Raw genomic sequence first — 25,690 nt, 5'->3', positions numbered from 1 at the left:
AGTAACCTGGGCGATTGGATTGCCTAGAGAGTGGTATGCTATATCTTGTTCGCCAATGCAATCGTAATGTAAATTCTGTTCTAAAAAGATGTCACGAAGACTAGACAATCCAATTAGAACTACAATTTCGTTTCGTGTTTTTTCATGACATGATATTCAATATCAATGCCAGGAATGAACTGGACTAAAAGAATCTTCTAGAACACATTCTGTTGAACTCTACCAGATCACGCGTCTGCCATGCACTTGCCAATCAAAAAAAAAGTAAGTTTATTAAACAATATTTTATTGATTAGTAAAAGATGAAAGGGTGGTTATGTGATAGGTGATGGATACATTATTAAAGTTAATATGAAGATAATAATAAAAACATAACAGTTATGAACTAACAAGATAATAATATGATAAAAAGGCACAGTATCGATTTCTTAAAATATACATATTTGTAGCCAAATTTAAAATTCAGATTGTCCTATGATTATGTTAAGCAAAGAGACATAAACCCTCTGGGGACCTTTGTAGGGTGGTACAATTAAAATCATTGATCCCATGTGCCTTATTGTGGATAACGTAAAACAATGCGTGTTTATTTATTATTATGATGACAGAAAAAAGTGTTATTGTAAATAGGGGCAATAACAATAAGGATAAGCTTTATACTAGCGTTTTCCTGATTTTTTGGTATATTTTACGAAAGGCAATCTAAAACGCCGGTGCAATTTCGGTAATGATATTAAAAGTTTTAATGTCATGTTTGGTTTTGCTGGATTGAACAAGATGTTTTAAATATGCTGGGTACTATACAGTGTATATAGACCGAAATAAAACAGGCCTCAATATTTCTATTCACAATATTCATGGCTAGATATCGAAATGAAATTGTGTTTATCACAAGACTTTTCTGCTCCGACCGAGCTAATGAAGACGGTGGCGAGATATTGTTTACACTATTATCATCAAAGTGCCCAGTCGCGGTTGACTGCTGCTAATCCGAATCTTGTTCTTTTCGCGAATTAAAATCTAAATCCGGATACGAAATTCTTTAGATCGAAAATGTTCGTCACTCACAAGTGAAAAACACAACGTCTATTTTTCGTTAAATGGAATCAATATCTCTAAGAAACTTGTTTATTTTGGTTACATGACAAATTAAACTTGCCATGAATGTATGTCTACCTTTGGCCATTTTGTGTTTGACAGCATATCTATAATAAGTCCTCAATTATTGGAAGAACGATTCTATTTCCAGGGATCCACTTAATCATTGATTGTTTGCCATTTTTTTTATAATTTCATAACAGCCATGTTGATTATAATTCAATGGATTAAGTCAACCTTTAAACGGTAATAAATAATTCAAGATAGTCAAGGTAACCATGGTAGCCATGGCGATGTTATGACGTTAGTGCACTATAATTTCTAACTCTCACGAGATTATCGTTATTGAATTTCCGGTTTTCATGTAAACGATATCCAGTGGAAATAGACCGGTTTCCGGTAAAAAAAAAAAAAAAATAAACAGCTTGATGGTAGTGATGATACAAGTTATTGATGGGGGCTATAAATCGAAAAACAATCAAATTGATGCAGTCGATATATAAAATCGAAAACAAAATCTAATACGTTCTAGCCATGAAGCTTCAGTCATAATAACTTTTCATAATCATCTGATGGGATTCTCTGATTAACAATCCTTTGGCATAAGGTCTATTGAACTGCTGTTTGTTGGCAACAGTTATTATGGCAACAAACGCCGCTTTCAGCTGGCTGCAGCATATGCAGAAAAACGACAGCACCAAGTCCATTAAAGGAAATGCCAGATGGCGGCAACCAATCAACATGATCGTCTTATCAACCCGTATCTAGACAATTACCAAGTGGTCTGCAAATATAAATTATTATTTTTTATAATCCTATTTGACATAACATGTCTGTTATAACAATTTATAGAGAGACATAAAATCACAGTTGATCTGAGTTAAAATGAAGATAAGATTCAGTAGAAGTACAAAACGAATATTGTCCTCTTGACTTAAACTTATGCTGTCCAATTAAACATGCATGATATAAAAGCACCGAAAATAAATAACACCACAATTATTTAATACATGACTTTCTGCTTTAAAGAATATGAGCCACGGTGGAAAAGTGGATAAAGCCTGGGTCGCTAGCTTGGAGGTCGGGGGTCCGCTCACAGTGTTCGTCAAGAAGGTTCATCGGGATTTTCCGAAGTGGTTTTCCCTTGTTATAGGTGCAAGACGGAGGGCCTAGCAAGGGACAACGCATAGTCGTTAGGATGGGACATTGGTGTGCACGTAAGAGGTGCCTTGGCAGTTGGAATTCGACATAAGAGTAGGCCGCGCGCTGCGGTCAAGGTAAAATTTCCCGCATAGCACACTGTATGGCGTATGCCCGTCTCCATTAGCCCAGTCGGAACCGAACAGTAGGGTGTTAAACCCCATTTTATTTCATTTCATTTCATAACAATGGACGAATTGATTAATTCACTAACTCTTCATACATGACGTGATTACTCACCGAAGTTCCATTCTGCTAACAGAAAAGAGTCTGAGTAAATAATCTCGACCTTGTTGGGGTTGGTGTGTGCTAGGGACCAACAGGTACACCCCAGGATCAAGGAAGAATCTGCCTGCTGTCTCCCGATATTCAGCATACGTCTCTTCATTTTCTGGCATAAGAGGGTCTGATCTTTGGAAGAACTCGTTACATAACTTACCACTAGGTATATGTTGAAGCTATTAGAACAAGAAAGCGACAACACGTTTATAAAGTTATCTTTGGAGAGATTAAAATTACATAAATTTATCATGACATTAGAAATAGGATCCGAACACTAAAACAAGATACATGTATGTATTATGTGCTTTAATATTCCTGCATTTTCCTGGAAAAGTAAACCTCAATGGTGTTTGTTAAACTGATCAGCAATAAATATTCGCTTGGCCACTATTATCACGGAAAGGAATGACCTCAGTGCGAGTTAAGCTCTGAATTTTAACTTTTTCAAATTAAATTCTAAAACATTTTTTTTTAAATTATTAAGAAAAAAAAGAAAGATGTTGAAAGTGTATCTGGATAAAAAAAATATTTCCTATTTGGTTAAATGGGTGCAAAAAATAGGAGGCGGGGGTGTAAAATGAGTAAGAGGGTTCAATTCTGTCCGGACCAATGTAAAATAACACGACATGTGCTATCGACGCTAAATGATGTGAGAGAGAGAGAGAGAGAGAGAGAGAGAGAGAGAAATGGGGTTTAACGTCCACTCGACACAAAGTAGGTCATTTCGGGACTAACATATGGTTTTTAATTTTATTTCAATAATTCGCTTGTGCATAGGGGTCTTTAGCAGTGGGAGGAAACCGGAGGACCCGGAGAAAACCCACGAGGATGGACAGGCGACCCTACTCCTTGTCACGTACAACCGGGGATTCGAAACCACGCCAGTCGACTCAATGACAGACTTTATGATACAGCGCGCGCACGCTAACCATTCAGCCACCCCCCCCCCCTAAATGATGTGACGTCACATCACATACATGGCTACCAATGAGTAAAAGAAATCATTTCGGTTGTGCTGCTCCAAAAACAACAAAACATGATGCCTCACCTGAAATATTTCGAAACCTATGGCGTATAATTCTTTACCATCTACTATTTCCTGCCTTCTGTAAACTTGTTGTAAAGCTACTGCTAAAGGTAACCTACCATTATATCGTCTCTGTACACTAACTAAAACATTATAAATATACACACTATGTACACAAATATTTCAAATATTCACATTATGTACACAAACATTTCAAATATACACACTATGCACACCAACTAAACATTTCAAATATACACACTATGTACACAGACATTTCGAGTATACACACAATGTACATTAACTTGAACATTTCAAATATACACACCATGTTCACAAATTAAAACATTTCAAATATTCACACTATGTACACTAACGAAAACATTTCAATTATACACACTATGCACACAAAAATATATAGATTTTATTTAGAATGAGGATGTGAATTGTCTTTTACAAAATACTATGCATCTATCCGCAATCAATCCTGGAATCTTTGTGGAACAAGTAATATTTGTAATTCAGATAATATTTTATGTGTTGGTAAATCAATATTTAATATCGGTATATAGCTTTGATCAAGTTTTTAAGCAAATATTTAGAAACAAGAGACTTTAGGATATACTTCTAATAATATCTTTATACAGATTATGATTTATAGGTGTGTGTCACATTACCTCTCTGTGTTTATTGGCCTACTTCCGATCGAATAGAGCAACATGATGAGTTTTAATATGGATTTTGACATAAACTTGAATTGACATCAAATATCATTGGCGTGTAATGGCACGAAAAACCGGTGTCCTGTTTACACCTTGGCATGCACGTAAAAGAACCCTTGTCAGTTGGAATTCCCTCGTGGCACACGGTACACCACTACATGGCATGTGCTCGTCTTTATTATCTCGGTTGGATATTAAACATCATTCATACATAAAATATTATGTTGAATTTGAATGCGGTAACGTTTCAATCGAGAGTTTTCAATGAATTAAAGAATGATTACTTGTACTTACTATCTGCATATAAGGTAAGTATGTATTGGGGATTTTTATAAAACGTATCACACTCCAGCCACCCCCCAGCATTTATGTTTACAACCCATCTTCCCTTTTGATTTATTTCATATTCTGGAAAATAAAGAGAATATATATTATTAATGTTAATAATATGGAGCGCACAGTGTATATTCATTTTTCCTACATTCATCGAAATAACGTGGAAAAAACAAAGGTGTGAATCATTGGTACTGTTTTGGTCTCACTACACATGTATGCATCTAAATGAGTACAACGATTATCTAAGAGCATTTGATTTTATCAAATTCTCGATTAATCGCTGGTGTGTCTCCATCCCGAACCCTGCCCTACTCGAATTCCTGAACACGCCCCTGCGTAAATGGGAACTAGGTTATCCATACCACCCGAACGACATCCTGCATCAACAACTCGTATCACACTTATATGTACTTAGTCTTTTAGGTATGATTGAACCGGGTAATTCCCCCGATATTCTTGTTTCAATGAAATAAAGCTGTACCTGTTTTATCACTGATACCATCATGGTCGAAATCTGGTGTCAGATTACATATTATCATATTACAATATTCTTTACGAAAATCATTATAGCTCATCCAAAATTCACCATCATCTTGTGACGTTACTTCAAGTTCTAATTTGATCAGTTCTGGAACACGGTTCCATTCCTCGCTCCTGTAATAAAAGACATTTCATAAATAGCTTGGTGGTTTTACAAGTTACTTATTATGCATCTTCCAATATGGAAAAGAAGGCGAGTTTCATTTGTTCGTTTAACCGTCTACTGAATTCAGAAGTTTTCTCGTTCTTTTCCAATACACCAGCAGATAAACCAGAAAAGAAGAAATAACTGCAGATAATAACGTGTTGGAGAGAAACGCATACTCGTTTGATTAGACCAAATCTCGGAAAGGATTTTCCGGCCATTGCCCAGGAGAAATGTTTTTTAACGTTCACTCGACACAAACTAAGTCATTTCGTTTGCCCCGTAAGGGTGTTTAGCAGTGGGAAGAAACCGATGAGACTAAGAAAACCCAAGAGGTTGGGCAGGCGATCCTACTCCTTGTCACGCAAAGGTATAGAATCGAACCACAGCACTTGACTATCAGAGATCATATGATCTAACCTCCTACCCCCATAACCTCCCCATCCTCTGTTGGATTGGGACTGTTTTATTTTGCATATCAGCATTCCTATACACATTCTGCGATTTCCGACCTGTTGGATTTTGGAGTGGCGCATTCTGCGGTCAAAAGGATTAGCCCAGAAAGGAGTTATTTAAGACTCGACAATCCACGCCTGATGATACCTATTGCCAACAAATCAATAAAACTATACGAGGATTGAATTGCGAATCTTTAACATTTGAAAATTTTGTTATAATTTAGGAAAAATGACTGTATATGTTATTTGATAGTTTAGATATAATAAATGATAACTAGATAATAAAATTCAAACTACCAGCCATAGTTTAATTTACTGATGGTGGCATTAGAGGTATCCATTACCTGATATTAAAATGTTTATAAAAATCGAAACCAATTTCAATATGAGTTGCGTGTATCTAAATGATTTCTACAAGAATTGATGTTAAATTTGTTTTTTGAATGATATAGCATATTATTGACAATAATCAATAGTTATATAACGTAATGATTTATTGGTTTTTAATTTGTTATCACTAGATCGGGTCAATATATAACCTTATCGATTATCATTTTTATTTGAATACACGTGCAGATAATAGATTGCGAAAGAACCGGTTAATCAACACGAAATAATTACAACGTGAAGGTCAAAGTTCGGGCGTTCCTATTGTGTAATAAACTAACTTTAATTAAAAACAAAAACACGGCAAAGGTGGTTGAAAACCCTTCACGGTATTCACATTAACAATACGGTTAATCCTAGTAATTACTTCTTTAAGACAGAAACACGAGAATTCCATAAGCGGCCATTGTTATACCTACTCGTGGACTGTGTTCGTTATCGAATAGAACAGTCAAGCAACCAATTCTCATTTCCTTCTGCTCTAGTATTAGTAATTAATAATCAATGGAGGTTTCGTATCCATTGTAACATTATTCATACTTTAAAAGAAACTCACTCGATAATAAATTTTACGAGTAGAAATAATGTGGGACAGAAAAAGTATATGATGACTACGCACGCCACAATATGACCTATGTATACATGGTTTTTCAGGCCGGATGTTGATTTGGTTTGTTATATTAAGGCCGAGATAAGCATAGATAAATCTCGGTTAAAACGACCCGTTACAAATATTTCACCGAGGTTACTTTCTACTGAGTTCACAGACTTAAAGTACCTAAGTCTCTAACTCAGTATAATCCAAAACCTTCGACATTGAAAACACGAACTATTTGTCAATTTTAATCAACATTGGTGTTGTGGTCTTACCGGAAAAAGATGGGCTTCTGATATCCAATATTTAAGACAAAATAAACTTTTTACGATTGGTACACGAATCGTGTACCATAATGCGTAACAAGCGACCCGAGGAACAAGGTTAGGCATACATGTATTTCACAAGTCATGTCAAACGGTGACCCCCATATTCTTATCTGGAGAGCATGCGCAATAAATACTATCGGTGTAGACTGGAATAACCAGTCGCTAGAGATTGCCATTCGATTGAGACTTCGAACATAACTGCTTTGAAATTAGAGTAAAAACGGAAAAAATTGAATGTAAATCAGTTTATTTACATTCATATTACATTATTATATACGTTGCGACCCATTTGTGTCAATTTGTAGGTCCAATATATTAGCGATTTAGCTCCTTTAAATGTAGTGCAAGCAACAGAGTCTTGTCGTCTTCAGTAGTCCTGCGTAAAAGTTGGTGTGCATGTAAAAGAAAACCTGAGAGATGGAATTGGAAAAAGAGTAAACGGAAACGTTACTGTCCTGACAGAATGTCCTCCATAGCAAACAACATGACGTACTGACTCGGTTGGTGCAGGTACTTAAACCTTCATTTCATATCACATCATTTCATTTCATATCACATCATTTCACATTAGTTCCATTCAGAACCAGTTTTGGTTTTGTAGGCTCTTGTGCCATAGGTATTGTAAGACCCTTAGTATTGATTATTGGCTCTATACAGTTAACTAATCGATATGTCTATGTTATCGAAAGACAGATATTTATGAATCTAGGAAATTTAGCCACCTCCTTGACACATGGTAAACAGTATTGTTTACTGTAAATATATACATTAGGCAGTATATTAATTGAACCCATTGTTAAATAAATAATTCAGACCAGTTATAGCCTATGATCTAGCATTGACAAATGAAATAACCTTCCACTTAATCTCCTGGGACCCACCAGCTTGTGGAGGCTACAATCCCTGAAGCCCATACCTTAATCAGGTTCTGGTGTCGTTCATGTCATTTATTCTAAAATCTCTGATGGAAGTTATTATTTATTTGGAACGCCCAAATAGTTTGTCATTTTTTGCGAATCGACCGATGTGTCCACTACTAGCATTTCCCATAAGTTACATTAGATTCTCTTGTTTTAATATTCATTTTCAAAACGTCAATTCGATCTGTTTATGAGCAGGGACGTAACTTGCACGGGGAAGTGCGTGCTTAATCTTACCAAAACACATAATATTACATATTCTGGCGATTCACAAACAAACCAATATTATTGTACGTTTCTATATGCATGCAGAATATTTGTCGTGATGGAGTTGTTACTTATTCAGTAAACACATAAAACGTCGTTATTTTCCGTAACATAACGTAAGTTTAAAATAACTTCTATTTCAGAGTTGGATGTACTTGTAAAACTCACTTTATTGACATATGTTTCCGAGACATTGGGAAACCGGAACAAAGCACCATACAACGTAAACACAAAACAATTGTTTCAGTTCGAAATGTATACTTTATTCCTTTCAAGGGTATTTATGGTATTATGAAGAACTATTTATTGTTTAAGGGTTTTCGGTGTACGGAAAGTTGAAAGAATTGTTGTTATTAGTAAAATCAATGATATTTTGCTTTGACAAGATATTGGAGTCAGAAATAGTATAGAGTCGCTAACCCAGAGTTCCCATGTTCGATCCCGCTGTTGGCCGAAAAAGTTCATCTAGATTTTCCGACATGGTCCTCCTTGTCAGTTGGTATTCGATATAGGGGTAGGCCATAGTGCCGCTGTCTTGGGCATCATTTCCTTTATAGCCCAATGTATGGTGTATGCCCGTCGTTATTTGACCCGTCGGTGCAGAACAGTAGGACTTTGAAGTACATGTCGTTTCTAAATACAAGATGGTTGCCGCGTCAATAACAGGATTTGAACCACAATAGATGTGATGCCGGTGACATTTTATCTTTTGGGTTACTTTTGTTTCTATGAATATGGATTGTGGTATAAACGTCTTCGTGAAAGATAATATCTCGAGGACGTTTAATTTTGAAAAAGTAACTTACCCATCACACCAAGCACCTTCCCATTCTGTCTGACCCCATGGGTTTCTTACTCTTATCAATTTAGCTGCTGTATCACTGTAGGGAATCTCTTCAATACCAGTTATAACATAAGAATGGTTGGAAATCATACCCTTTCTATTGTATTCTGACTGTTCTTCTTTATCCTAGATACAATAAAATAAACAAATAGAGAATTAGAGTCTGTAATTCATGGGGCTGTGTAATTGGAGTCTCCTAATCTAGACATAGAAATGACGAGCGTCGTGCACGAGAGAGCATGAAGCCCCCCCCCCCTCCCCTTCTATTACCGAATGTACGAATGCATGTTTATGGGCCTGAAATATCATAATACACGTCCACTTTCATCTCAATCATTTATTTTCATTGGTTCCGTTAGTAAACATATTTTATTATTATACGAACTGCTCCACCCATGTTACTTACAATGCTCAAACAGCCAATAACAGCTCCACAGAGAAAGGCTGCCCGTATTAAGTAGAATTCAGAGTCTTTTAATTCGGCAGGATTATACCATTCAGCTAGTCCACCTGTTAGATCCGTAAAGGCATCAGCCTCAAACCCGTACTCCAAAGACTCGTATGATTTATTTAGTCTGAAAAGAAAATATATTCTCCAATGATTCGTAAGATTGATTTAGTCTGAAAGAAAATAGTGCCGAATGCTACATGCACATAGTGAATATGCATGGAGTACAGATGCTATGTTTTCGGTGATTTGAATGATGATTGCCGTCGAGCTAGAGAACAAAGGGTTTGGCATTGCCACAGAACGTTGTAGCTTCCTCGCAGTATTCTAATATTTTTCTACAGTAATACTACATATTTTACGAACATATTTGTTAAGTAGTTATATAAACAATAAAATCAACGCTTACTTTGCATATGCCTTTTCTACCAGAGATACCCAGAATTCATTCGGATCCGAGGAATGTGCGAAAAGAATTTCACCATCAACTGTTGGTAATCTATCGTCTATATATACATCAACCCAATCGCCGAACTGCCAAAACCTACAGTGAAATTTACCATCATACCGACGAGTACCGAATGTATTATCATCAGGGATAATCTGTAAAACGAAAAAAAAAAAAAAAAAAAAAAAAACACTTGGTAATAAGTTATGATCACTGCGGATCGCGGTATTCATATTTATTAAAGATGTATTATGTAAAAGCTACATCTGCCTATTGTAGATCTTTCTTTTGGTCTCAGCCCTACCTATATTATTAATTATACTTTAGTTCAAATGACAAACTCACCAACTCTCTTGCAGGGGCGGATCCAGGAATTTTGCAGGAGGGGATTTGCCAGGTCCCTGAGACAACGTATCCCCCCCTCCCGCATTGCCTCTATCGTCATTTTGGCGTATATACATACACATTGAGCTTTTTAAACAGAGAAATTCAACACCTCGTTTGACGTCAATTTTTAATTATGAATTAATTGTGATTTAATTTCATGGATGCAAAGCATCAATTGTGATATCACATAATGTCTATATCATTATCTCGTGCTTTGAGTGCCCATCCTGTCCCACATCTGACGATAAAGTATAAAGCACACGGCCGAGAAACTTTTTCATACAAAGTGTTGATTTACAAAAAAAGCCCCTGTCTTGACTATCGGGTGGTTGTGATTTTGAATGGATAATGGCCGAGATATATAGGTTTTTTACAAGTTGAATTGGTTTTCATCGAGTTTAACGAACACGGTGAAACGTTCCTTACTCTAATTAGGACAGTGATTGGATTTTCTAAAGTTATTTTGGATAACAAAATCATTTCATTTATATTCTTGGCGAAGACAAGTTGAACCTTAAGATTTAACAATAAAATGATTCAATGACCGACAGATGACTAATTAATGAATGACATTTTCATGCAATTAATAAAATATTACAAAATATTTAAACAGACATTATGCAAGAGCTAAATCTGCCAATTGCAGGTCTTTCTGTAGGCCTGAAAGGTTATCTAAATTGTTAGACATTAATTAATAACTTATCTAGACCATAATCAACTCTCGATGGCATCGCTAGCCTGCGATATTTACTGGATTAGAGTCCGGTCTGCTGCTTCTGATTTAATCAAAAAGTGGATAATCAAGACTATGTTTTTATCCTACCGACTTTAGTAATGATGATCGAGGCTAGACCCAAAATTCAATCGCTAAATATTCGGTTCAGCGTTGATCATTTTGACTGAAATTTTCAGCAAATTTCCTTTACATTATCTAGTTTTTAACTATTATAGTGAGAGCTACCAGCTCTTTATCTAATCTCCCATAATGTATCTTTAATGTATGCGTGTTAAACTTCAGTCCCGTTCAGTAGTCTGATTCCAGATTATCATTGCACTAAAGAACATCCAAATTTACCTCTTGTCAGCAAAATCTGTTTTGATTCACAGTTAATCGATTTTTATATGCATATATCGAGTTTCTACATGTATGGTAGGTACCTTAGTATTGATGTATCTTTGTGGGATAAACAAAGTTTGTTTTCTTAACAAAAATAACAAAAACTGAAGTAGAATGTTGAAGTACGTTATACAGTATAAACTAATGTTTAAACTAATGCATTCTGCTATGGATGACTTACGCTTTATGTCATTTAATAATGCAGATAAAAAGCGCATCATGCAATGATTTTATTGATCGCAGTTTACATGAAAACTGAACATTTTCCCCATAACCTTATTTAATATTTATAAGATGTATAGCTGGGTATTCAATCGTCAGTATTTGTTTAGAGATTCATTGTATCCCTATTATATAAAGCAGTAAATGTCTCACCAGAGAATACTTTCATACAAACAAACATTTGGGGAGAAAAGGAAAAATGAAGTGAATTATATCAATAATTTATGATGTTTATATATTTGTGGTTAGATTTTCTTCTATTTTTGTCAACAATTAAAGAATGCAAATAAGTCGTTCAGAGAGAGAGAGAGAGGGGGGGGGGGAAGAGGGAGAGAGAGAGTGGGTAGTTAAAGTTCACTCGACACAAACTAAGTCACACTGGGACTAACAGCTGTGGGCGAAACCCGCCAAGGTTCACATGGTAGGAGGGGCGACATACAAGCGGGGAATCGAAACCACGCCACTTCATTCAATGACAGGCCATAATGTGACCAAACGCGCACGCGTTACACCATTCGACCACCCAACCCCTCTCGTCTGGAAGAGCCTCAAATAGTCCTTATTATACCACATGTAGATTAAATATCCTTATATTAGTCTTAAGGGCGAAGTGGATTCAAACTATATAAATTTGTTCTGTTTAGCCGCAGTAACTAAGGAACTATAGGTAAACACTTGTATACGTAACAAAGTGATCAGAGAAACACCTGCAGGTGTCAGTGGTTTTGTATGAATTAGCTTTGCGAGCTAGCTATGATTTGCTATCTCCTTTATACGTAACCACTTTCTGGCAGCATTTCATATTACCATTACTATACTAAACATGTAGAAATAGCCTGAATTAATAGTATTCCTATACCTTTGCCATTAGTTGTGGTTTTTCAGCAATGGCCGATAGCGTTGATAAGAACCAACAGTCATTTAAATCGCCTTGTGTCATGTCATGACGACTTGTACCATCTGATATTAAAGTTGGTCTGGAAACAATTTCCTATAAATAGATAATTTTATCCTACAGATAACTCCATTAATAATAGACCATGTTAATTATTTAAATAGTTTTGCCAGTCCTATAATATAGAGTAATGGATGAAAATACATTAATACATATCGATGCCTATGGATTATGCTGTTTTCATGTCAATTAAAAACCGCATCTGATCAATGGAGATTGGGTACTCACAAACATAGACCTGGACCGAACAATTATAGGTTGGAAAGTGGGGCTTTTGGACAACAGGGGGTAATATTGAATTAATTAGTTTTGTCACCATATTCAGTTTCACTTTTCAGACTTACTTGAACTGTCGGGCTATTCGCATGAGGAACGTATTCGAAATTCATAGTCCATTCGCAGAGTTACTTCCCCTGTCATCGAACCCTTGTTAATACATTTCAGTGCTTTGATAATATATTTTCCAAACTGACTGTGCTTGTTTGACGAATCCTATGGGGACATCTTATTAAAATTTATCTTATGGAATAGTTCACAGAAACCCTATTCGTCCCCGATCGAAACTAGAAACGCATCGTAATCAGAACGATGTGACAAAGCAATTATACCAGAAAGTCAAAACAGTCATGCGATATGGGACTGTTTCTATATCAAACCAATCGCCCTACTGTGCAGAATATGGATTCCATAACAACTTAATGTTTAGTTAATTGACCTCAACAAACAAACAACCACCAGCGTCAAAGAGAAATCGCACGTGGATGTTATATTAGATGTGTGTAAAGCAAACAACGTTATATAAATGATGCCTTTGGGTCTTTCAAGTTTCTTATTTATTTTAATTATCGGGGTATCGATTATTACCTTGATATTAGCCCAACAATTGATTCTCTTTTCATAAAATAAAGAAATCTATTTAAACGAAATGGGATATTATACAGGATGTCATCATGGTGGATACCAAATATTTGTCCAGTTTTTGTTGAATCATTAGTATCCCAAGTGCTTTATAAGAGCAATACCATTTGCTTTGGGGACGACTTTACAAAGTTTATTTGTAATTAACGCCCATTCCACACTAATGAAATTATAGATATTCTAGACGTAACAAACTTGCATCTATGACAATATAGTCCAATCATAAGGGGTTGTATTTTTGTTACAAAAATAGGCATTTTTAATGATTTTTTACTATGGATTTACTGCATTACAAGCAGATCGATTTATATAAAATATTAAGAAAATATTTAATTTAATTTAATACTAATGATAAATTATGAAAAGAATGTCAATAATTAAAAAAAATTACCACGGGTCTCTTCCAAACAATTTTTTTATCTGAAATTTTCTTTTTGTAAATGGAAGACAGTTCAGCAGGAAAATCTGGGTCGATGTACAATCCGTCGAGCGATTTGTGAGATTTTGGTGCCTGAAATGAATAAAAAATAGAAAAAATATAAGGATACAGGAAAGAAAAAAATGGTACCGCTATGTGTATGTGCAAAAAACGTTATATGAAAGCAATAAAGTACAGCAATTGCAGAAAAATGGTACCGCGACATAAAGTGCGTACAAAATAAAATAATGTATCGAAATCTAAGAAACATGATACACGTCTGTGCAAATGCACGTTACATGAAACTAAATAAAGTACAGAAGTTAAAATAAAACCCAATGTTATTTAAAAATGCGTTATGCAAGAGCAAAATCTGCTTATTACAAGTCTTTCTTTAGGCCTGAAATGTTATCTAAATTATCAATTAGACATTAATTAACTTATCCAGACCATAATAAACTCTCGATGTCAAGGCCAGCCTTCGATGTTGGCTGGATTAGATTCCTATATGCCGCTAACGGCTATTGATAATTAAATCAATAAAAGTGGATAATCGAGACTATGCTGTTTATATTAATGATTTTAGTAATGATGACCGAGACTATGCAAAAATTTCACCCGCTTCTTTCTCGGCTCATAGTGGATCAATTTGACTGAAATTTTCAGCAAATTACCTTTACACTATCTAGTTTTTAACTATTATAGCAAGAACTGCCATCTCTTTATCTTATCTCCCATAATGTATCTTTAATAATAACAATGCACAGGAATAAAAGAATACTGTTACACACAAAAAATAACGTTACATAATAATATCAAGGAAGGGCGGGAGATAAACAGATAGTAGATATAGTGTTTAACGTCCTGTTGTTCTGCCTCCGACTGGGCTAATGGAGACGGGCATACGCCATACAGTATGCAATGAGGGAAATTTTGCCCGGGCAGCGGCACTATGGCCTACTCTTATATCGAATACCAAATGCCAAGGGATCTTTTACGTGCACGCGAATGCATACACGGGACCTCGGTTTTCGTCCCACCCGAACGAATAGACAGTTGTCTTTGTCAGGCCCTCCGTCCTGCACCACTGACAAGGGGAAGCCATGTCGGAAAATCCCGATGAACTTTCTGGCCAATGCAGGGATCGAACATACGACCTCCAGGCTAGCAAGCCAGCGTCTTACTCACTTAGACACCGTGGATCACAAGTAGCGTTATCACAACACTGGGAAACAGCGAGGGATAAAAAGATAGCAAAAAATAACGTTACATAAGAACACCGGGTAACGACGGGAGAGAAAAGGGCAACATAAAATAAAGTTACATAAAGAGATCCGGTAAAGACGGGACACGCATAGCAAAAATTATAACGTTATATAAGTACATCAGATAAAGGCAGGAGATAAACAGAACTCAAAACTACCGTTACTTGATAAATTTGATGAAAAATTCTAAAGAGAAATCGACCAAAGAATGTTATTAATACGCATTTTAGAACAAAAACAAAATACTCATAACTACAAATGAATGGAAGGAAATTAATTTACACTTTGATACATTCATGGTTTAACTCCAAACACATCGTAAATATATAAATTATATATAAGTCTATCTCGTGTATATAACACTGACCTAATTACTCATAACTTCCTGCTTTAATGCTAGTAATATATAATAAGAAAGAATGGATTTTGTCCCAAGGGAAATTATCTAAAAATTGACGAGAATATACATGTAATACCATCGTTTACAGTGGTTCTAAAAGTGTATGTATATTTAAATTTAACATTTCAAGTGGATATTCTAATCATCCACATAAAGGTGTATTATGTAAGATTGAGATAAAGACATGGTCATTTGCATTATTTTAGTTTAAAAATATATTTAATGAAAAATGATTGTATTAAAAATTTCAATCGGATATCTTTATTTGTTTCAGGTTTTGACATGACAGTCTCTGTTGTCAAGTACCATCGCTTCCATAATAAACAAAGTCTCGATTATCCACTTTAACCTTCAAATATTAAATGGCGCGGTATTCTAATCCATTCAATAACATGGCCTACAATAGTCTAGAGAGTTGATTATGGACTTCTCATGTGAATAAATATCTAACTAATCAATTATATAATAGGCAGATTTAGCTCTTGCATGGAGCATCTTTTATTAACAATAACTGCAGTTGCCTCTATAAATTATCGGTAAATTATCGCAGATAAATTATCCACATCCGACAAATCTATTTAGTTTTGGAAATCATATATTATTACAGAAAGTACGATGAAACGTCATCAACAGAAAATCACAGAGTGCAAGATATACTAATCCGAAAAATTGATAAGGCCATAGAGCCACAGTAAATTTAAAGTTCTTATGTGATATTTTTAATCTCGAAAATGGTGAATGCCTTTGTTTATCGAGTATTTTTTTGTGTGCATAGCCCGTTTTCCATTACATTTGCATAAGACCGACTTTTCACCGGCGGAAACGGCACCGAAACGCAGCAAAGACGTTTACATGGAAAACGGACCTAGAGTATTTTTTGTTAAATGCCATGAAGTGAATGTGGTATACAATGAACAAATCGTCTCAAGGTAACGACAAGTGACATACGGTCAGAAGGCCTATAATAAACAACACATTTTAATTAGATTCAAATTCTAATTAGCCGTATGGATGTCTTGCATTGCATTGGGATCTTTGCTAATACACATGCCTGTCAATCTTGACTAACCTTGACTTGCGGTAGCTTATTTGTGTTTGAAAATATCATAAATGGAATGGTAATTGCCTTGATTGTAATTGATATGGTTTTAATGACCGAGAGGGAATCAATTTAATTCGTTGATATCCGCAGAATTTACAGTAAATATTCAAATACGACAACAATATTGATTAATCTTCGGTTTTCAATAAAACCCACCTGTCAATGGCGATTGAACGAATGGTTGATTAGAATTGATTCTTTCATTGTGTAAAACGTTGCGTTAGACCTATGTTCTCAACTAACAAGGCAGTGCAAACCATATTCTTGAAAAAATGACATGATAATTAGGAATGCCTCCATAGATCGGGAAGGGGTTTGCATGTGGTTATAATTTATCGTTGAATCAATTTTCGTGGTTAGCCGTGTGAGTCACGGTGACACGGTATTAAGGCACTGGCTCACTAACCAAAATGTCGGGGTCGTTATCAGGCTCATCCACATTACCGTCACGGGGCATATATGCCATATTACATATTATCTAGTTTCTAACTGCGAATCTTTGTACCTGTACGCCTGGGGCCGTGGTGGTTCAGTGAGTAAGAAGTTGGGTTGCTAACCCGGAGGTCCCGTGTTCGATCCCGGTGTTGGTCGAGAAAGTTCACCAGGATTTTCCTGCGTGCACGTATTTCATTGCTCGGGAAATGAGCTTGATTAGCAATGTCACTTTAATATGAATTTAACGACTCTTGAGTCCAAAAAGACTTGCTGTGAATATTGTCATGGCAATTAAATATACATAATGTGTTGGTCATAATAATGGTTATTACCATCTCGATCACTTTTATTGTCTCCAAATGATTAATATTATTTATCTTTTATTGATCTTTGTTACCATGACAATTGATGACGTCAATAGCCTTGTTACCGGTGATCAAAGTATAGACGCAGTCGTGATTGATTCCTGTTCATTAGCTGCGATGTACAATAGCGGGAATCGAAATTGTATAACTACACACAGTCACACAATCTAGAAATAATGAATTCGTTTGTTGTTGTTTTTCCTTTAAAATATTTTTAATTACTATCTAGTTAAAAGACTTCCGTCTTCTGACTGAATGTATAGCTTTTATAGGCATTATCAAACTGATCCCGCAGTGAATATTCGCTTGGCCGCTACAATCACTGATAAGCATGACATCGACGAGGCTTAATGAGTTCGGCATATTAACTTTTTTACTCCCACAAATTAAATTCTCAAACATTTTTTTGAAGTATAAGAAAAATAAATAAAGACGTTTGAAGTATTTGTAGTTTAAAAAATATTTCCTATTTAGTGTAAATGGGTATTAAAAGGAGTAAAATGCATCATTTTGCCCGAAGCAGTTAGGTGTTATGTAAACAATGCACGAGCCGTTGAGCCAATGACTGACGCCGCGTGAAGTCAATGCACGTGTTCTAGACAGTCATCTGTGACAGAGATAATTCGTAAGTAATTCTCTGTGAAACAGATTGGGCATTTATAGGCAGTAACCTAAATATAGAAGACATTGTCTCATTGTCTCCTCCATTTTTTTTTAGTATATATGTGTCTCAGTACAATTTACATCAAAAAGAAACAAACATAGTTTGAAACAATGCCCGAAAAAAGATGTTCTAGAATATTGGACAACTTATTTCAAAAATTATTTATTGATAATAGCAGTTATTATAGTTACCTTTAGTACTGATATTAGGGGTCTGGAACATTTATTAGGGAGCCGCGGTGGCTCAGTGAGTAACAATCTGACTCCCTTGCCAGAAGGTCTCTGGTACGTTCCCTTTGTTAGCTGAGAATGTTCCTGGGGATTTTCCGGCGTGGTTTGCCTTTGGTTCAGGGGGGATTGCCTGACAAGGACAGCTCTCTAGTCGTTTGGATGGGACGTAAACCAGAGGTCACATGTACACATTCGGACGACTATGGTTGTTCCTTTCCAGGCCCTCCGCCCTGCATCACTGACAAGGGGCAACCACGCCGTAAAAATCCGATGAACTTTCGCGGTCACCGCAGAGATCGGACGCAGGACTTCAAAGTTACCGAGCCAACGTCTAACTCAAGATGCCACCGAGACTCAATAAAAATGAAAGAATAACATCTCACTACCATCTAGTTTTCATCTATGAGTTACATTAGATTCACGTTTATCCCGTCTGTTAATGAAATAATAAGATACAAAACGTGTGGCCTAATTAAGTGTTAATATGTTGATGTGGACCGTACTTCCGGGGAATGAATACACAGTGATTAGCATCTTCTGAGTGCGCCTATGATCTCTGACAGGGAGCGGTATTATAACAGAAATAAATCACAGATTCATAAAATATTAATAAAATATTCGCTAATATGTCGAAGGTCAGTGTCATCCATTTCAAATATTTCAGTATACGACGTCGCAGCTATACACGAAAAGTGGGTTAATATTGATTGGTCATTTAAAAAGGAACTTTTTTTTTTTCCAAAAAACTATTCATTTTTTATTAAAAGTAACTTTCTTTTTATTACAAAGAAACTATTTTTATTTAATTGACTTTGATGGAAACACTGGGTCAATATAAAGGAAGTTGCAATGGTTGAATCTTTGTCAAAAAATGATGTATCACTACGCCTTAATGTTACCAGGTTCAGTAAAAGTGAAATCTATAGCAAAGAATTATATTAATTATTTATTGGTGCATGTAAGAAAGGATTAGGGGATAAATAAAATCTCCTACTCGTCTTGTTTGATATTAAGGACTCGTAGGAGATTCTCTAAATATTAATAAGATGATAGTATACAGGATATGATATACATTGAATCTGTTGTGGTATTGGCGACACGTGCAGCGGTATCTCGTGTTCTAGATAATAAAATGTATCTTATTTGTATTGTTTCAAGTTTGATATTTAACGTGGTGTTGATGACACGTGCAGCGATATCTTGTGTTCTAGATAATGAAATATATCTTATCTGTATTTTTTGATATTTAGTGAAATATAATATACTTAAGCTACCGCGGTACATTAGTATAGTCATTTACAATGTTTTTATTAGTTTTTAAAGTTACAGTAAAGAGCTCAAAATTCTTAACGAGACGACACTTACAAACAAGCAGTCAAAGTTGAAAGCACGCACATGAACGCCGACCAACTGCAGACTGTACGACAGTCCTTCTGTCCAGACATGGTCGAACGTCTTTAAGAGGTCTGCAAACACTACACAGAGATACCTGGTACTTATGACAGTTCCTACTGTTCTGCTCCAACCGGGCTAATGAATACGGGCATACACCATACAGTGTGTCATGAGGGACATTTTGCCCGAACAACTGCGCTACGGCCTACTCTTATATCGAATCCCTACTGTCAATGGATCTTTTACGCGCACACCAATGTGTACACGGAAACTCGTTTTTTAGTCCCACCCGAACGACTAGACTATTTGATATGTCGCGTTGTAGTCTGACATTGTGATTAAAAGAAGACCGGCCTGGGTTAAATCCGGACTGGCTCATGTCTATAAACTGGTTACTCCTAACCCGTCATTCACCCGGGTCTCTAGAGTCTTGCATGTTGAGGTGAAACCCCCAGTTCACAGCCTGTCATGCAATACAAGACAAGAAGATCATCCCATGATAGTTTCAACGAACATAACCATGAGAATCCTTGAATGTGAGGGCTCTTGAAGAAGAAATGTCGAATTCATCGTCGATTAATTGCGATTGATATTATAAAACTCGGGATTAATGTACTGTCTTATATTGGATCTCAATTAATAGTCGTTTTGAGGCCGAAAAGATGCATCGATTATTCCCTTAGCACATCATTTAATCATAGTAACAATAAATTAAGTTCATCGCCGCACGAACCAAAATGCCATACCAGATGTTATCGGAAAGATCATTTAAGAAATATATCATTGTATCATAATACTATTAAAACAATCCTAATATGAAATAAATTATACTAAGATAAGACTTTCTATCATAGCATTATATTAGGAATAACAATCTTAAAGGAAATATAGTTATCGGTTAATTAGGCAAATATATGAAATTTAATGTTGGTAATTTGTAAGCACACCTTAAAGTGAATTTCACCGGTATTGTGCTGACATGACTTTACTTTTAAATATACGTCTAACACGGTCTAACACGCAGGTCAGATCTCGATGTGCTTAACGATAAAATAAATCGCCGCAAGATATCAATAAGAACTAATGTGATTATGTGAACTTTAGATGACTTCAACTTCCGTTAGGATTGATCGTTTTGAATTTGTGATTTTTTGACAAACATGCCCATTTTTATTATGTGTTTTTAAATGTATATTTGCGTTTAGTTGGAAATATTGTGTCTTTATCCCATAACTTTTAACATTCTAAATTTGAAATTTAGTAGATTTACTTTTAAGACAATAGCCTACATGACAACATAATTTGAACTCCTCAATGTGAAGTGGTATCGGGTGTTCTAGAAAGAGTAAGTATATGATTTATATTTGACTGGATTCGTTTGATAATAGTGTAATAACACCAGATGTTAATTATTTAAAGATCATACTTAAAATAGAACTGCAATAATATACTGCTGATCCCGTGGGTATGGAGAGTTTGTTTCTCCAGAATTGTACGAGTATTGACATCTCTTACAACAATAGATATAGAAATGGATTTATGAATAATTGAAGCACTGGAGGATAAAATACAATAACGAATCGACATACTAAAACACTAGAACAAATTTAGAATATGTCGAACCAATAAAACGATAAAACAACCCTAAAATAATAGGCTTGTTGGTGGCACGATTGCAAGGCAATTATACGAGAAACTCGCGATTTTGAATGTTTTCGAATTGTTCAAGATGATAAATAATTGGACGTTAATGGTTATATAAATGCGTGTATAAGTTAATGTCATATACATAACCATAAGAGTAACTATTTTAATCTTGTCAAATCTCTTAACGAACTCGTTTATTGATGAACTAACGTGTATCAGAATATTAAGATAATTCAAAGATGACAGTATAGTGTCTACCAGGGAACAGCGGGGAGGGGGTCCTCTCCCACCTAGTCTTGAAATTTTTACTCCCCTAATTCCCCAAAACGGAAGATTAAACTGAAATGAAATGAAATGGGGTTTAACGTCGTCCTACTGTTAAAAACATTAAACTAACTTTAGCTATCAGCATCAGCGCTGAAGTTGTTAAATGTCGCATGTTATTTCTAATAGAGACAGTACGAACTCTACACAATTGAATTTTGGATTATGAAGATTAAGCTGAATTCTGTTGGTTTACTAAATTTAATGTCACTGTTGACTTTCTCTGTTGACAGTGGAATGCACAGCCGGTTATACCCGAACTATAGATTGCCACCCCACAAAACAAATCAATATATAAAATCATATGAAATTGACAATTTTGTTTTTTCCCTACATCGAAAGGGTCTAGTTATTTTAAATTAGGAGACCATGTCTAATCCAGTTTCTAAATTTAATTTGACCTATATATAAATATCCATTATATAGAACATAATTAACAACCTTTGTTGAGAATATACCCTTTATATTGTATTTATTTCAGTCTAAAATAAATGTATATCCCGATTTAAATCACTTTTATCGCGTTTAACAGTACATCATACAAAGCATTTATTTTCTTGTAGCGTGGGATAGCGTGAAATCTACATGTACACTAACATCGGACACCACCTTTGATGAACTATTATCAGAGACAAAACGTGACGCAGTTAGTGAAATAGTATAGTAAAATGTTCAGTCGCAATTTACGATGCGCAAAATGATCTAAATTTCAGCGTTCACAAATTAATAAAATTTGAAGATATATAAGGCGTTGGCACTGAAAATCAATCTATTTGCAGTATTTACAATGTGTTATAGCACTAGTCTAGTTCTAATTTTAATTAGACTTAATAATTTTCATTTTGTATGGAAACATGATCACAGCATGGACAGCAATGTTCCCGACTACTCGTCTTCAAATTCCAAATGGAGCGTTCACGTGTCCTACCAATTTGTACAAAGAACAAGACGCGTCCTTCTTGGGACATTCTACCCTTCTGTTAGAATTCAAAGGGAAGTTGGGGGAGATAGTTTACCTTCTTCCGCACAAAACCAAACTGATATTTAAATAATTAATCTATAATATATCGACACATATCTTAAAAGTTCAATATGCTAGAACAAACTGTCTGAGTCCCTACCTTCAAAAGTAGCTTTAACAAAATGTATTATTATTCCCCAATTATTAAAATCGACCAAGTTATGGCCATTTACATTACGTTTTAGTTTCTATCAATTCCACGCCTTTATTTTATGTGTTTGTAATCCTTTTTCGATGTCTTAACGATACCTCATTTCTATCAGTTTTAATCCTAGAATATGATAGACATAACACCCTCAGTCAATATCTTTCAGAATTAAATGGGATAAGGACGGTTTTCTACCATACTCCGTTTTAAGAAGAATATGTGTATTTTTTCGTATTCAAGATAAGATAGATTTTTTTCCAATGTCTATAACGAGCTATTGAAACTAACAATAACCTAATTAAAAACGAGGGGTAAGTGTATGATTGAATCTACAGTAGTTGTGCATCTTATCAGAAAAATATATTCATTGACACAACAAAATCAGAAGCGGTTGACGTCTGAACTTTTTGCCAGACGTGTAAAAATGAAGACGTGTAAAATGAAGAGTGATGAAAAAACAGTTATTAAGCCAAAGAATTTTGTTTTACTTACCCTACCCCCACCAGAACCCACAACACTTGTCCAAGATCTGGGTGTCAATCTGTCGCCTCTCTCAACAACTTTTGGGTATAGTATTTTAGCTTTTGGCCAGTTAAGTGATTGAGAAGATTCCAATGAGCTAGTACATCCCATAGTGTGCGATACATCCTGGCATTCTATATGAACACCTCGACATTCCAACTTGTTAGTTACTTCAAATTTAAATCAATTCACACATTCGATTCAAACTATATGGCACACAAATTTCTGTTTATCATTCGGGATTCTTCGTAAAAATCAAATCTAAAATTTGAAATATAAAAACAATAAAAACTGTCCCTAAAATATTGAAATATATTACCCCACGTAGATTTTTGTTAGTACTGTAGGTAATACTTGCACTTTGCTAAATAGTTTGCTATATTATGTCGTGAGGAGTCAAGAATATTGAGAAGACCGAAAAGCCTCTTAACATTTTGTGGATATTGTTCGACAATGAATATTGTAACAGTCATGGTTATGCACTTGGATCTCAACGGAAGAAAAGTTTAGAAAAAGTTTTAAAAGTTCAAAACGCGTCGAGAGAATCGAAGATTTTAGGAGATAACGACTGAGTATCCAAAATATATTGCCCTGCTGTTACTTCTTCTAATAGATTATAGACAGAGATGAAATCGTTTCAGCAGCGAAAGATTACGTTTCAAACGCGGGGTGTAAAGGAAAGCAAATTGATTAAAGTCAACACATGTATTATCTTATATTTATTGTGAATTTAAAAAGACCCCCCCCCCCCCCCTAAAAAAAAAAAAAAAAAAAAAAAACATGCATCGGAAATATTAGGCTAATTATTAGCTTATGGAAATTCATATCCAACCAAATATCAGTATTGATATTTACATTCAACCAATATTAAATTCACTTCGTAGATTTACTTTTTAAACAAAGTGAACCTGAGCTGTTAATTTAGTATTTGAATATCTTTAACTCTTTGATCTATATTTAAATATTTCTAATTCAATTATCTATATTTAAATATTTCTAATTTAGATATCTTTAATTCATTAATCTACAGTTAATATGTATTTATTTGTAATACAGTATTATAACCTACCTTACACGTAGCCTGCAATTGGATTAGTCTATGCGCAATATTTGTCGTCTACCTAATATCACATCATCCGACAAACTGGAAAAGACCGCCAATATCAACCAATATTGATATATACAGATATACATATCTCTCGAGAGACCGTTATATGACGTTGTATACCGGGATCGATCCCCGTGCAAAACGACTAGTGAAAATATTGCAATATGTCTTCTGATTACAAGTGGACAGGTAAATTACCGTTATTGCTATCATCAAATATTAACAGGTAACTGGTGAGTTGTCGCATGTATACACGCGTCTTCTGGGAATTTAATACCATTCATTTCCCTGCCAACGTAATTACTATAAAATATTATACAAGTAAAAAAAAAGGATTTCAAAATATAAATACGCAATAGGTTAATCTGTGGAATTATAGTTGTTGTCGCCAACAACATTAAATTAATCAAACAATGAATTAAGAAATAATGTGGCGTGAAAAATGACATGTTTTCGATGCCATCTTTTAAGATCATTTCCGCGTTTAGGGATATAATAAAGCAATTCAGTTTGATATACAAATGGATAAGACAGGAAATTTAACTAACTTCCTACTTTAGTGATAATGAAACTTCTCAGATTTAACATTTGTGAGTAAACTTTGATATAAGATACATTTTTTTCTTTAGAATTAAACTTCATGTATTTGGTTGTCAGCAACTATACATCCAGCTAAGTCGCCTGGGCAGTTCATATTATTTGTCGCATAGTTATTCTATGATCGGTATAACTTGGAGCATTTACAAGACACTAAATGGAGGGTTCATAAGATTTTAAAAAGTTGGCAAAGTCTATAACCCTGACAATTATAATCAGGTTCATCATGTCATAGAGAAAATCTCTGTGCATAAATTTAAAGTCAATCGGAAGAGAACTTTAGTCTCGGGCGTCCACAAGTTTCTGAAAATGATCAAGGGCCATAACGTTGAAAATAATTATCGGATATCCATGAAAATAAATGGACCCTCTTTGTCTCATAAACATTGTGTATAAATTTTAAG

The 25,690-nt window shown here is 35.1% G+C and overlaps 1 protein-coding gene across 1 annotated transcript; it reads right to left on the bottom strand.

Annotated features, from left to right (window-relative positions):
* Positions 1 to 269: 269 nt before the first annotated feature.
* Positions 270 to 24,883, bottom strand: LOC126817811 (calpain-9). The gene is made up of 12 exons (XM_050544970.1): positions 24,651 to 24,883; positions 23,552 to 23,842; positions 14,037 to 14,156; positions 12,632 to 12,763; positions 10,008 to 10,201; positions 9,557 to 9,725; positions 9,113 to 9,276; positions 5,147 to 5,319; positions 4,624 to 4,737; positions 3,629 to 3,750; positions 2,539 to 2,756; positions 270 to 1,882 (listed from the first exon to the last, which is right to left on the bottom strand). The coding sequence occupies exons 2-12, from the start codon at positions 23,690 to 23,692 to the stop codon at positions 1,852 to 1,854; spliced, it is 1,578 nt and encodes a 525-aa protein (XP_050400927.1). The 5' UTR covers positions 23,693 to 23,842; positions 24,651 to 24,883; the 3' UTR covers positions 270 to 1,851.
* Positions 24,884 to 25,690: the final 807 nt, after the last annotated feature.

The sequence above is a fragment of the Patella vulgata genome, chromosome 4 (genome assembly GCF_932274485.2).
Source record: "Patella vulgata chromosome 4, xgPatVulg1.2, whole genome shotgun sequence".
Taxonomy (NCBI): Eukaryota; Metazoa; Mollusca; class Gastropoda; family Patellidae; genus Patella; species Patella vulgata.
Note: the sequence above shows the minus strand (reverse complement) of the source record. Positions and strands in the feature narration are given on the sequence as shown.

Coding starts and splice junctions, on each gene's coding strand:
- LOC126817811 (XM_050544970.1), bottom strand. CDS start 23,692: ATGGGATGTACTAGCTCATTGGAATCTTCTCAATCACTTAACTGGCCA. Junction 9,726..10,007: donor GTAGAAAAGGCATATGCAAA/GTAAGCGTTGAT, acceptor TTTTCTTTTCAG/ACTAAATAAATCATACGAGT. Junction 1,883..2,538: donor GTTAGCAGAATGGAACTTCG/GTGAGTAATCAC, acceptor TTATATTTGCAG/ACCACTTGGTAATTGTCTAG.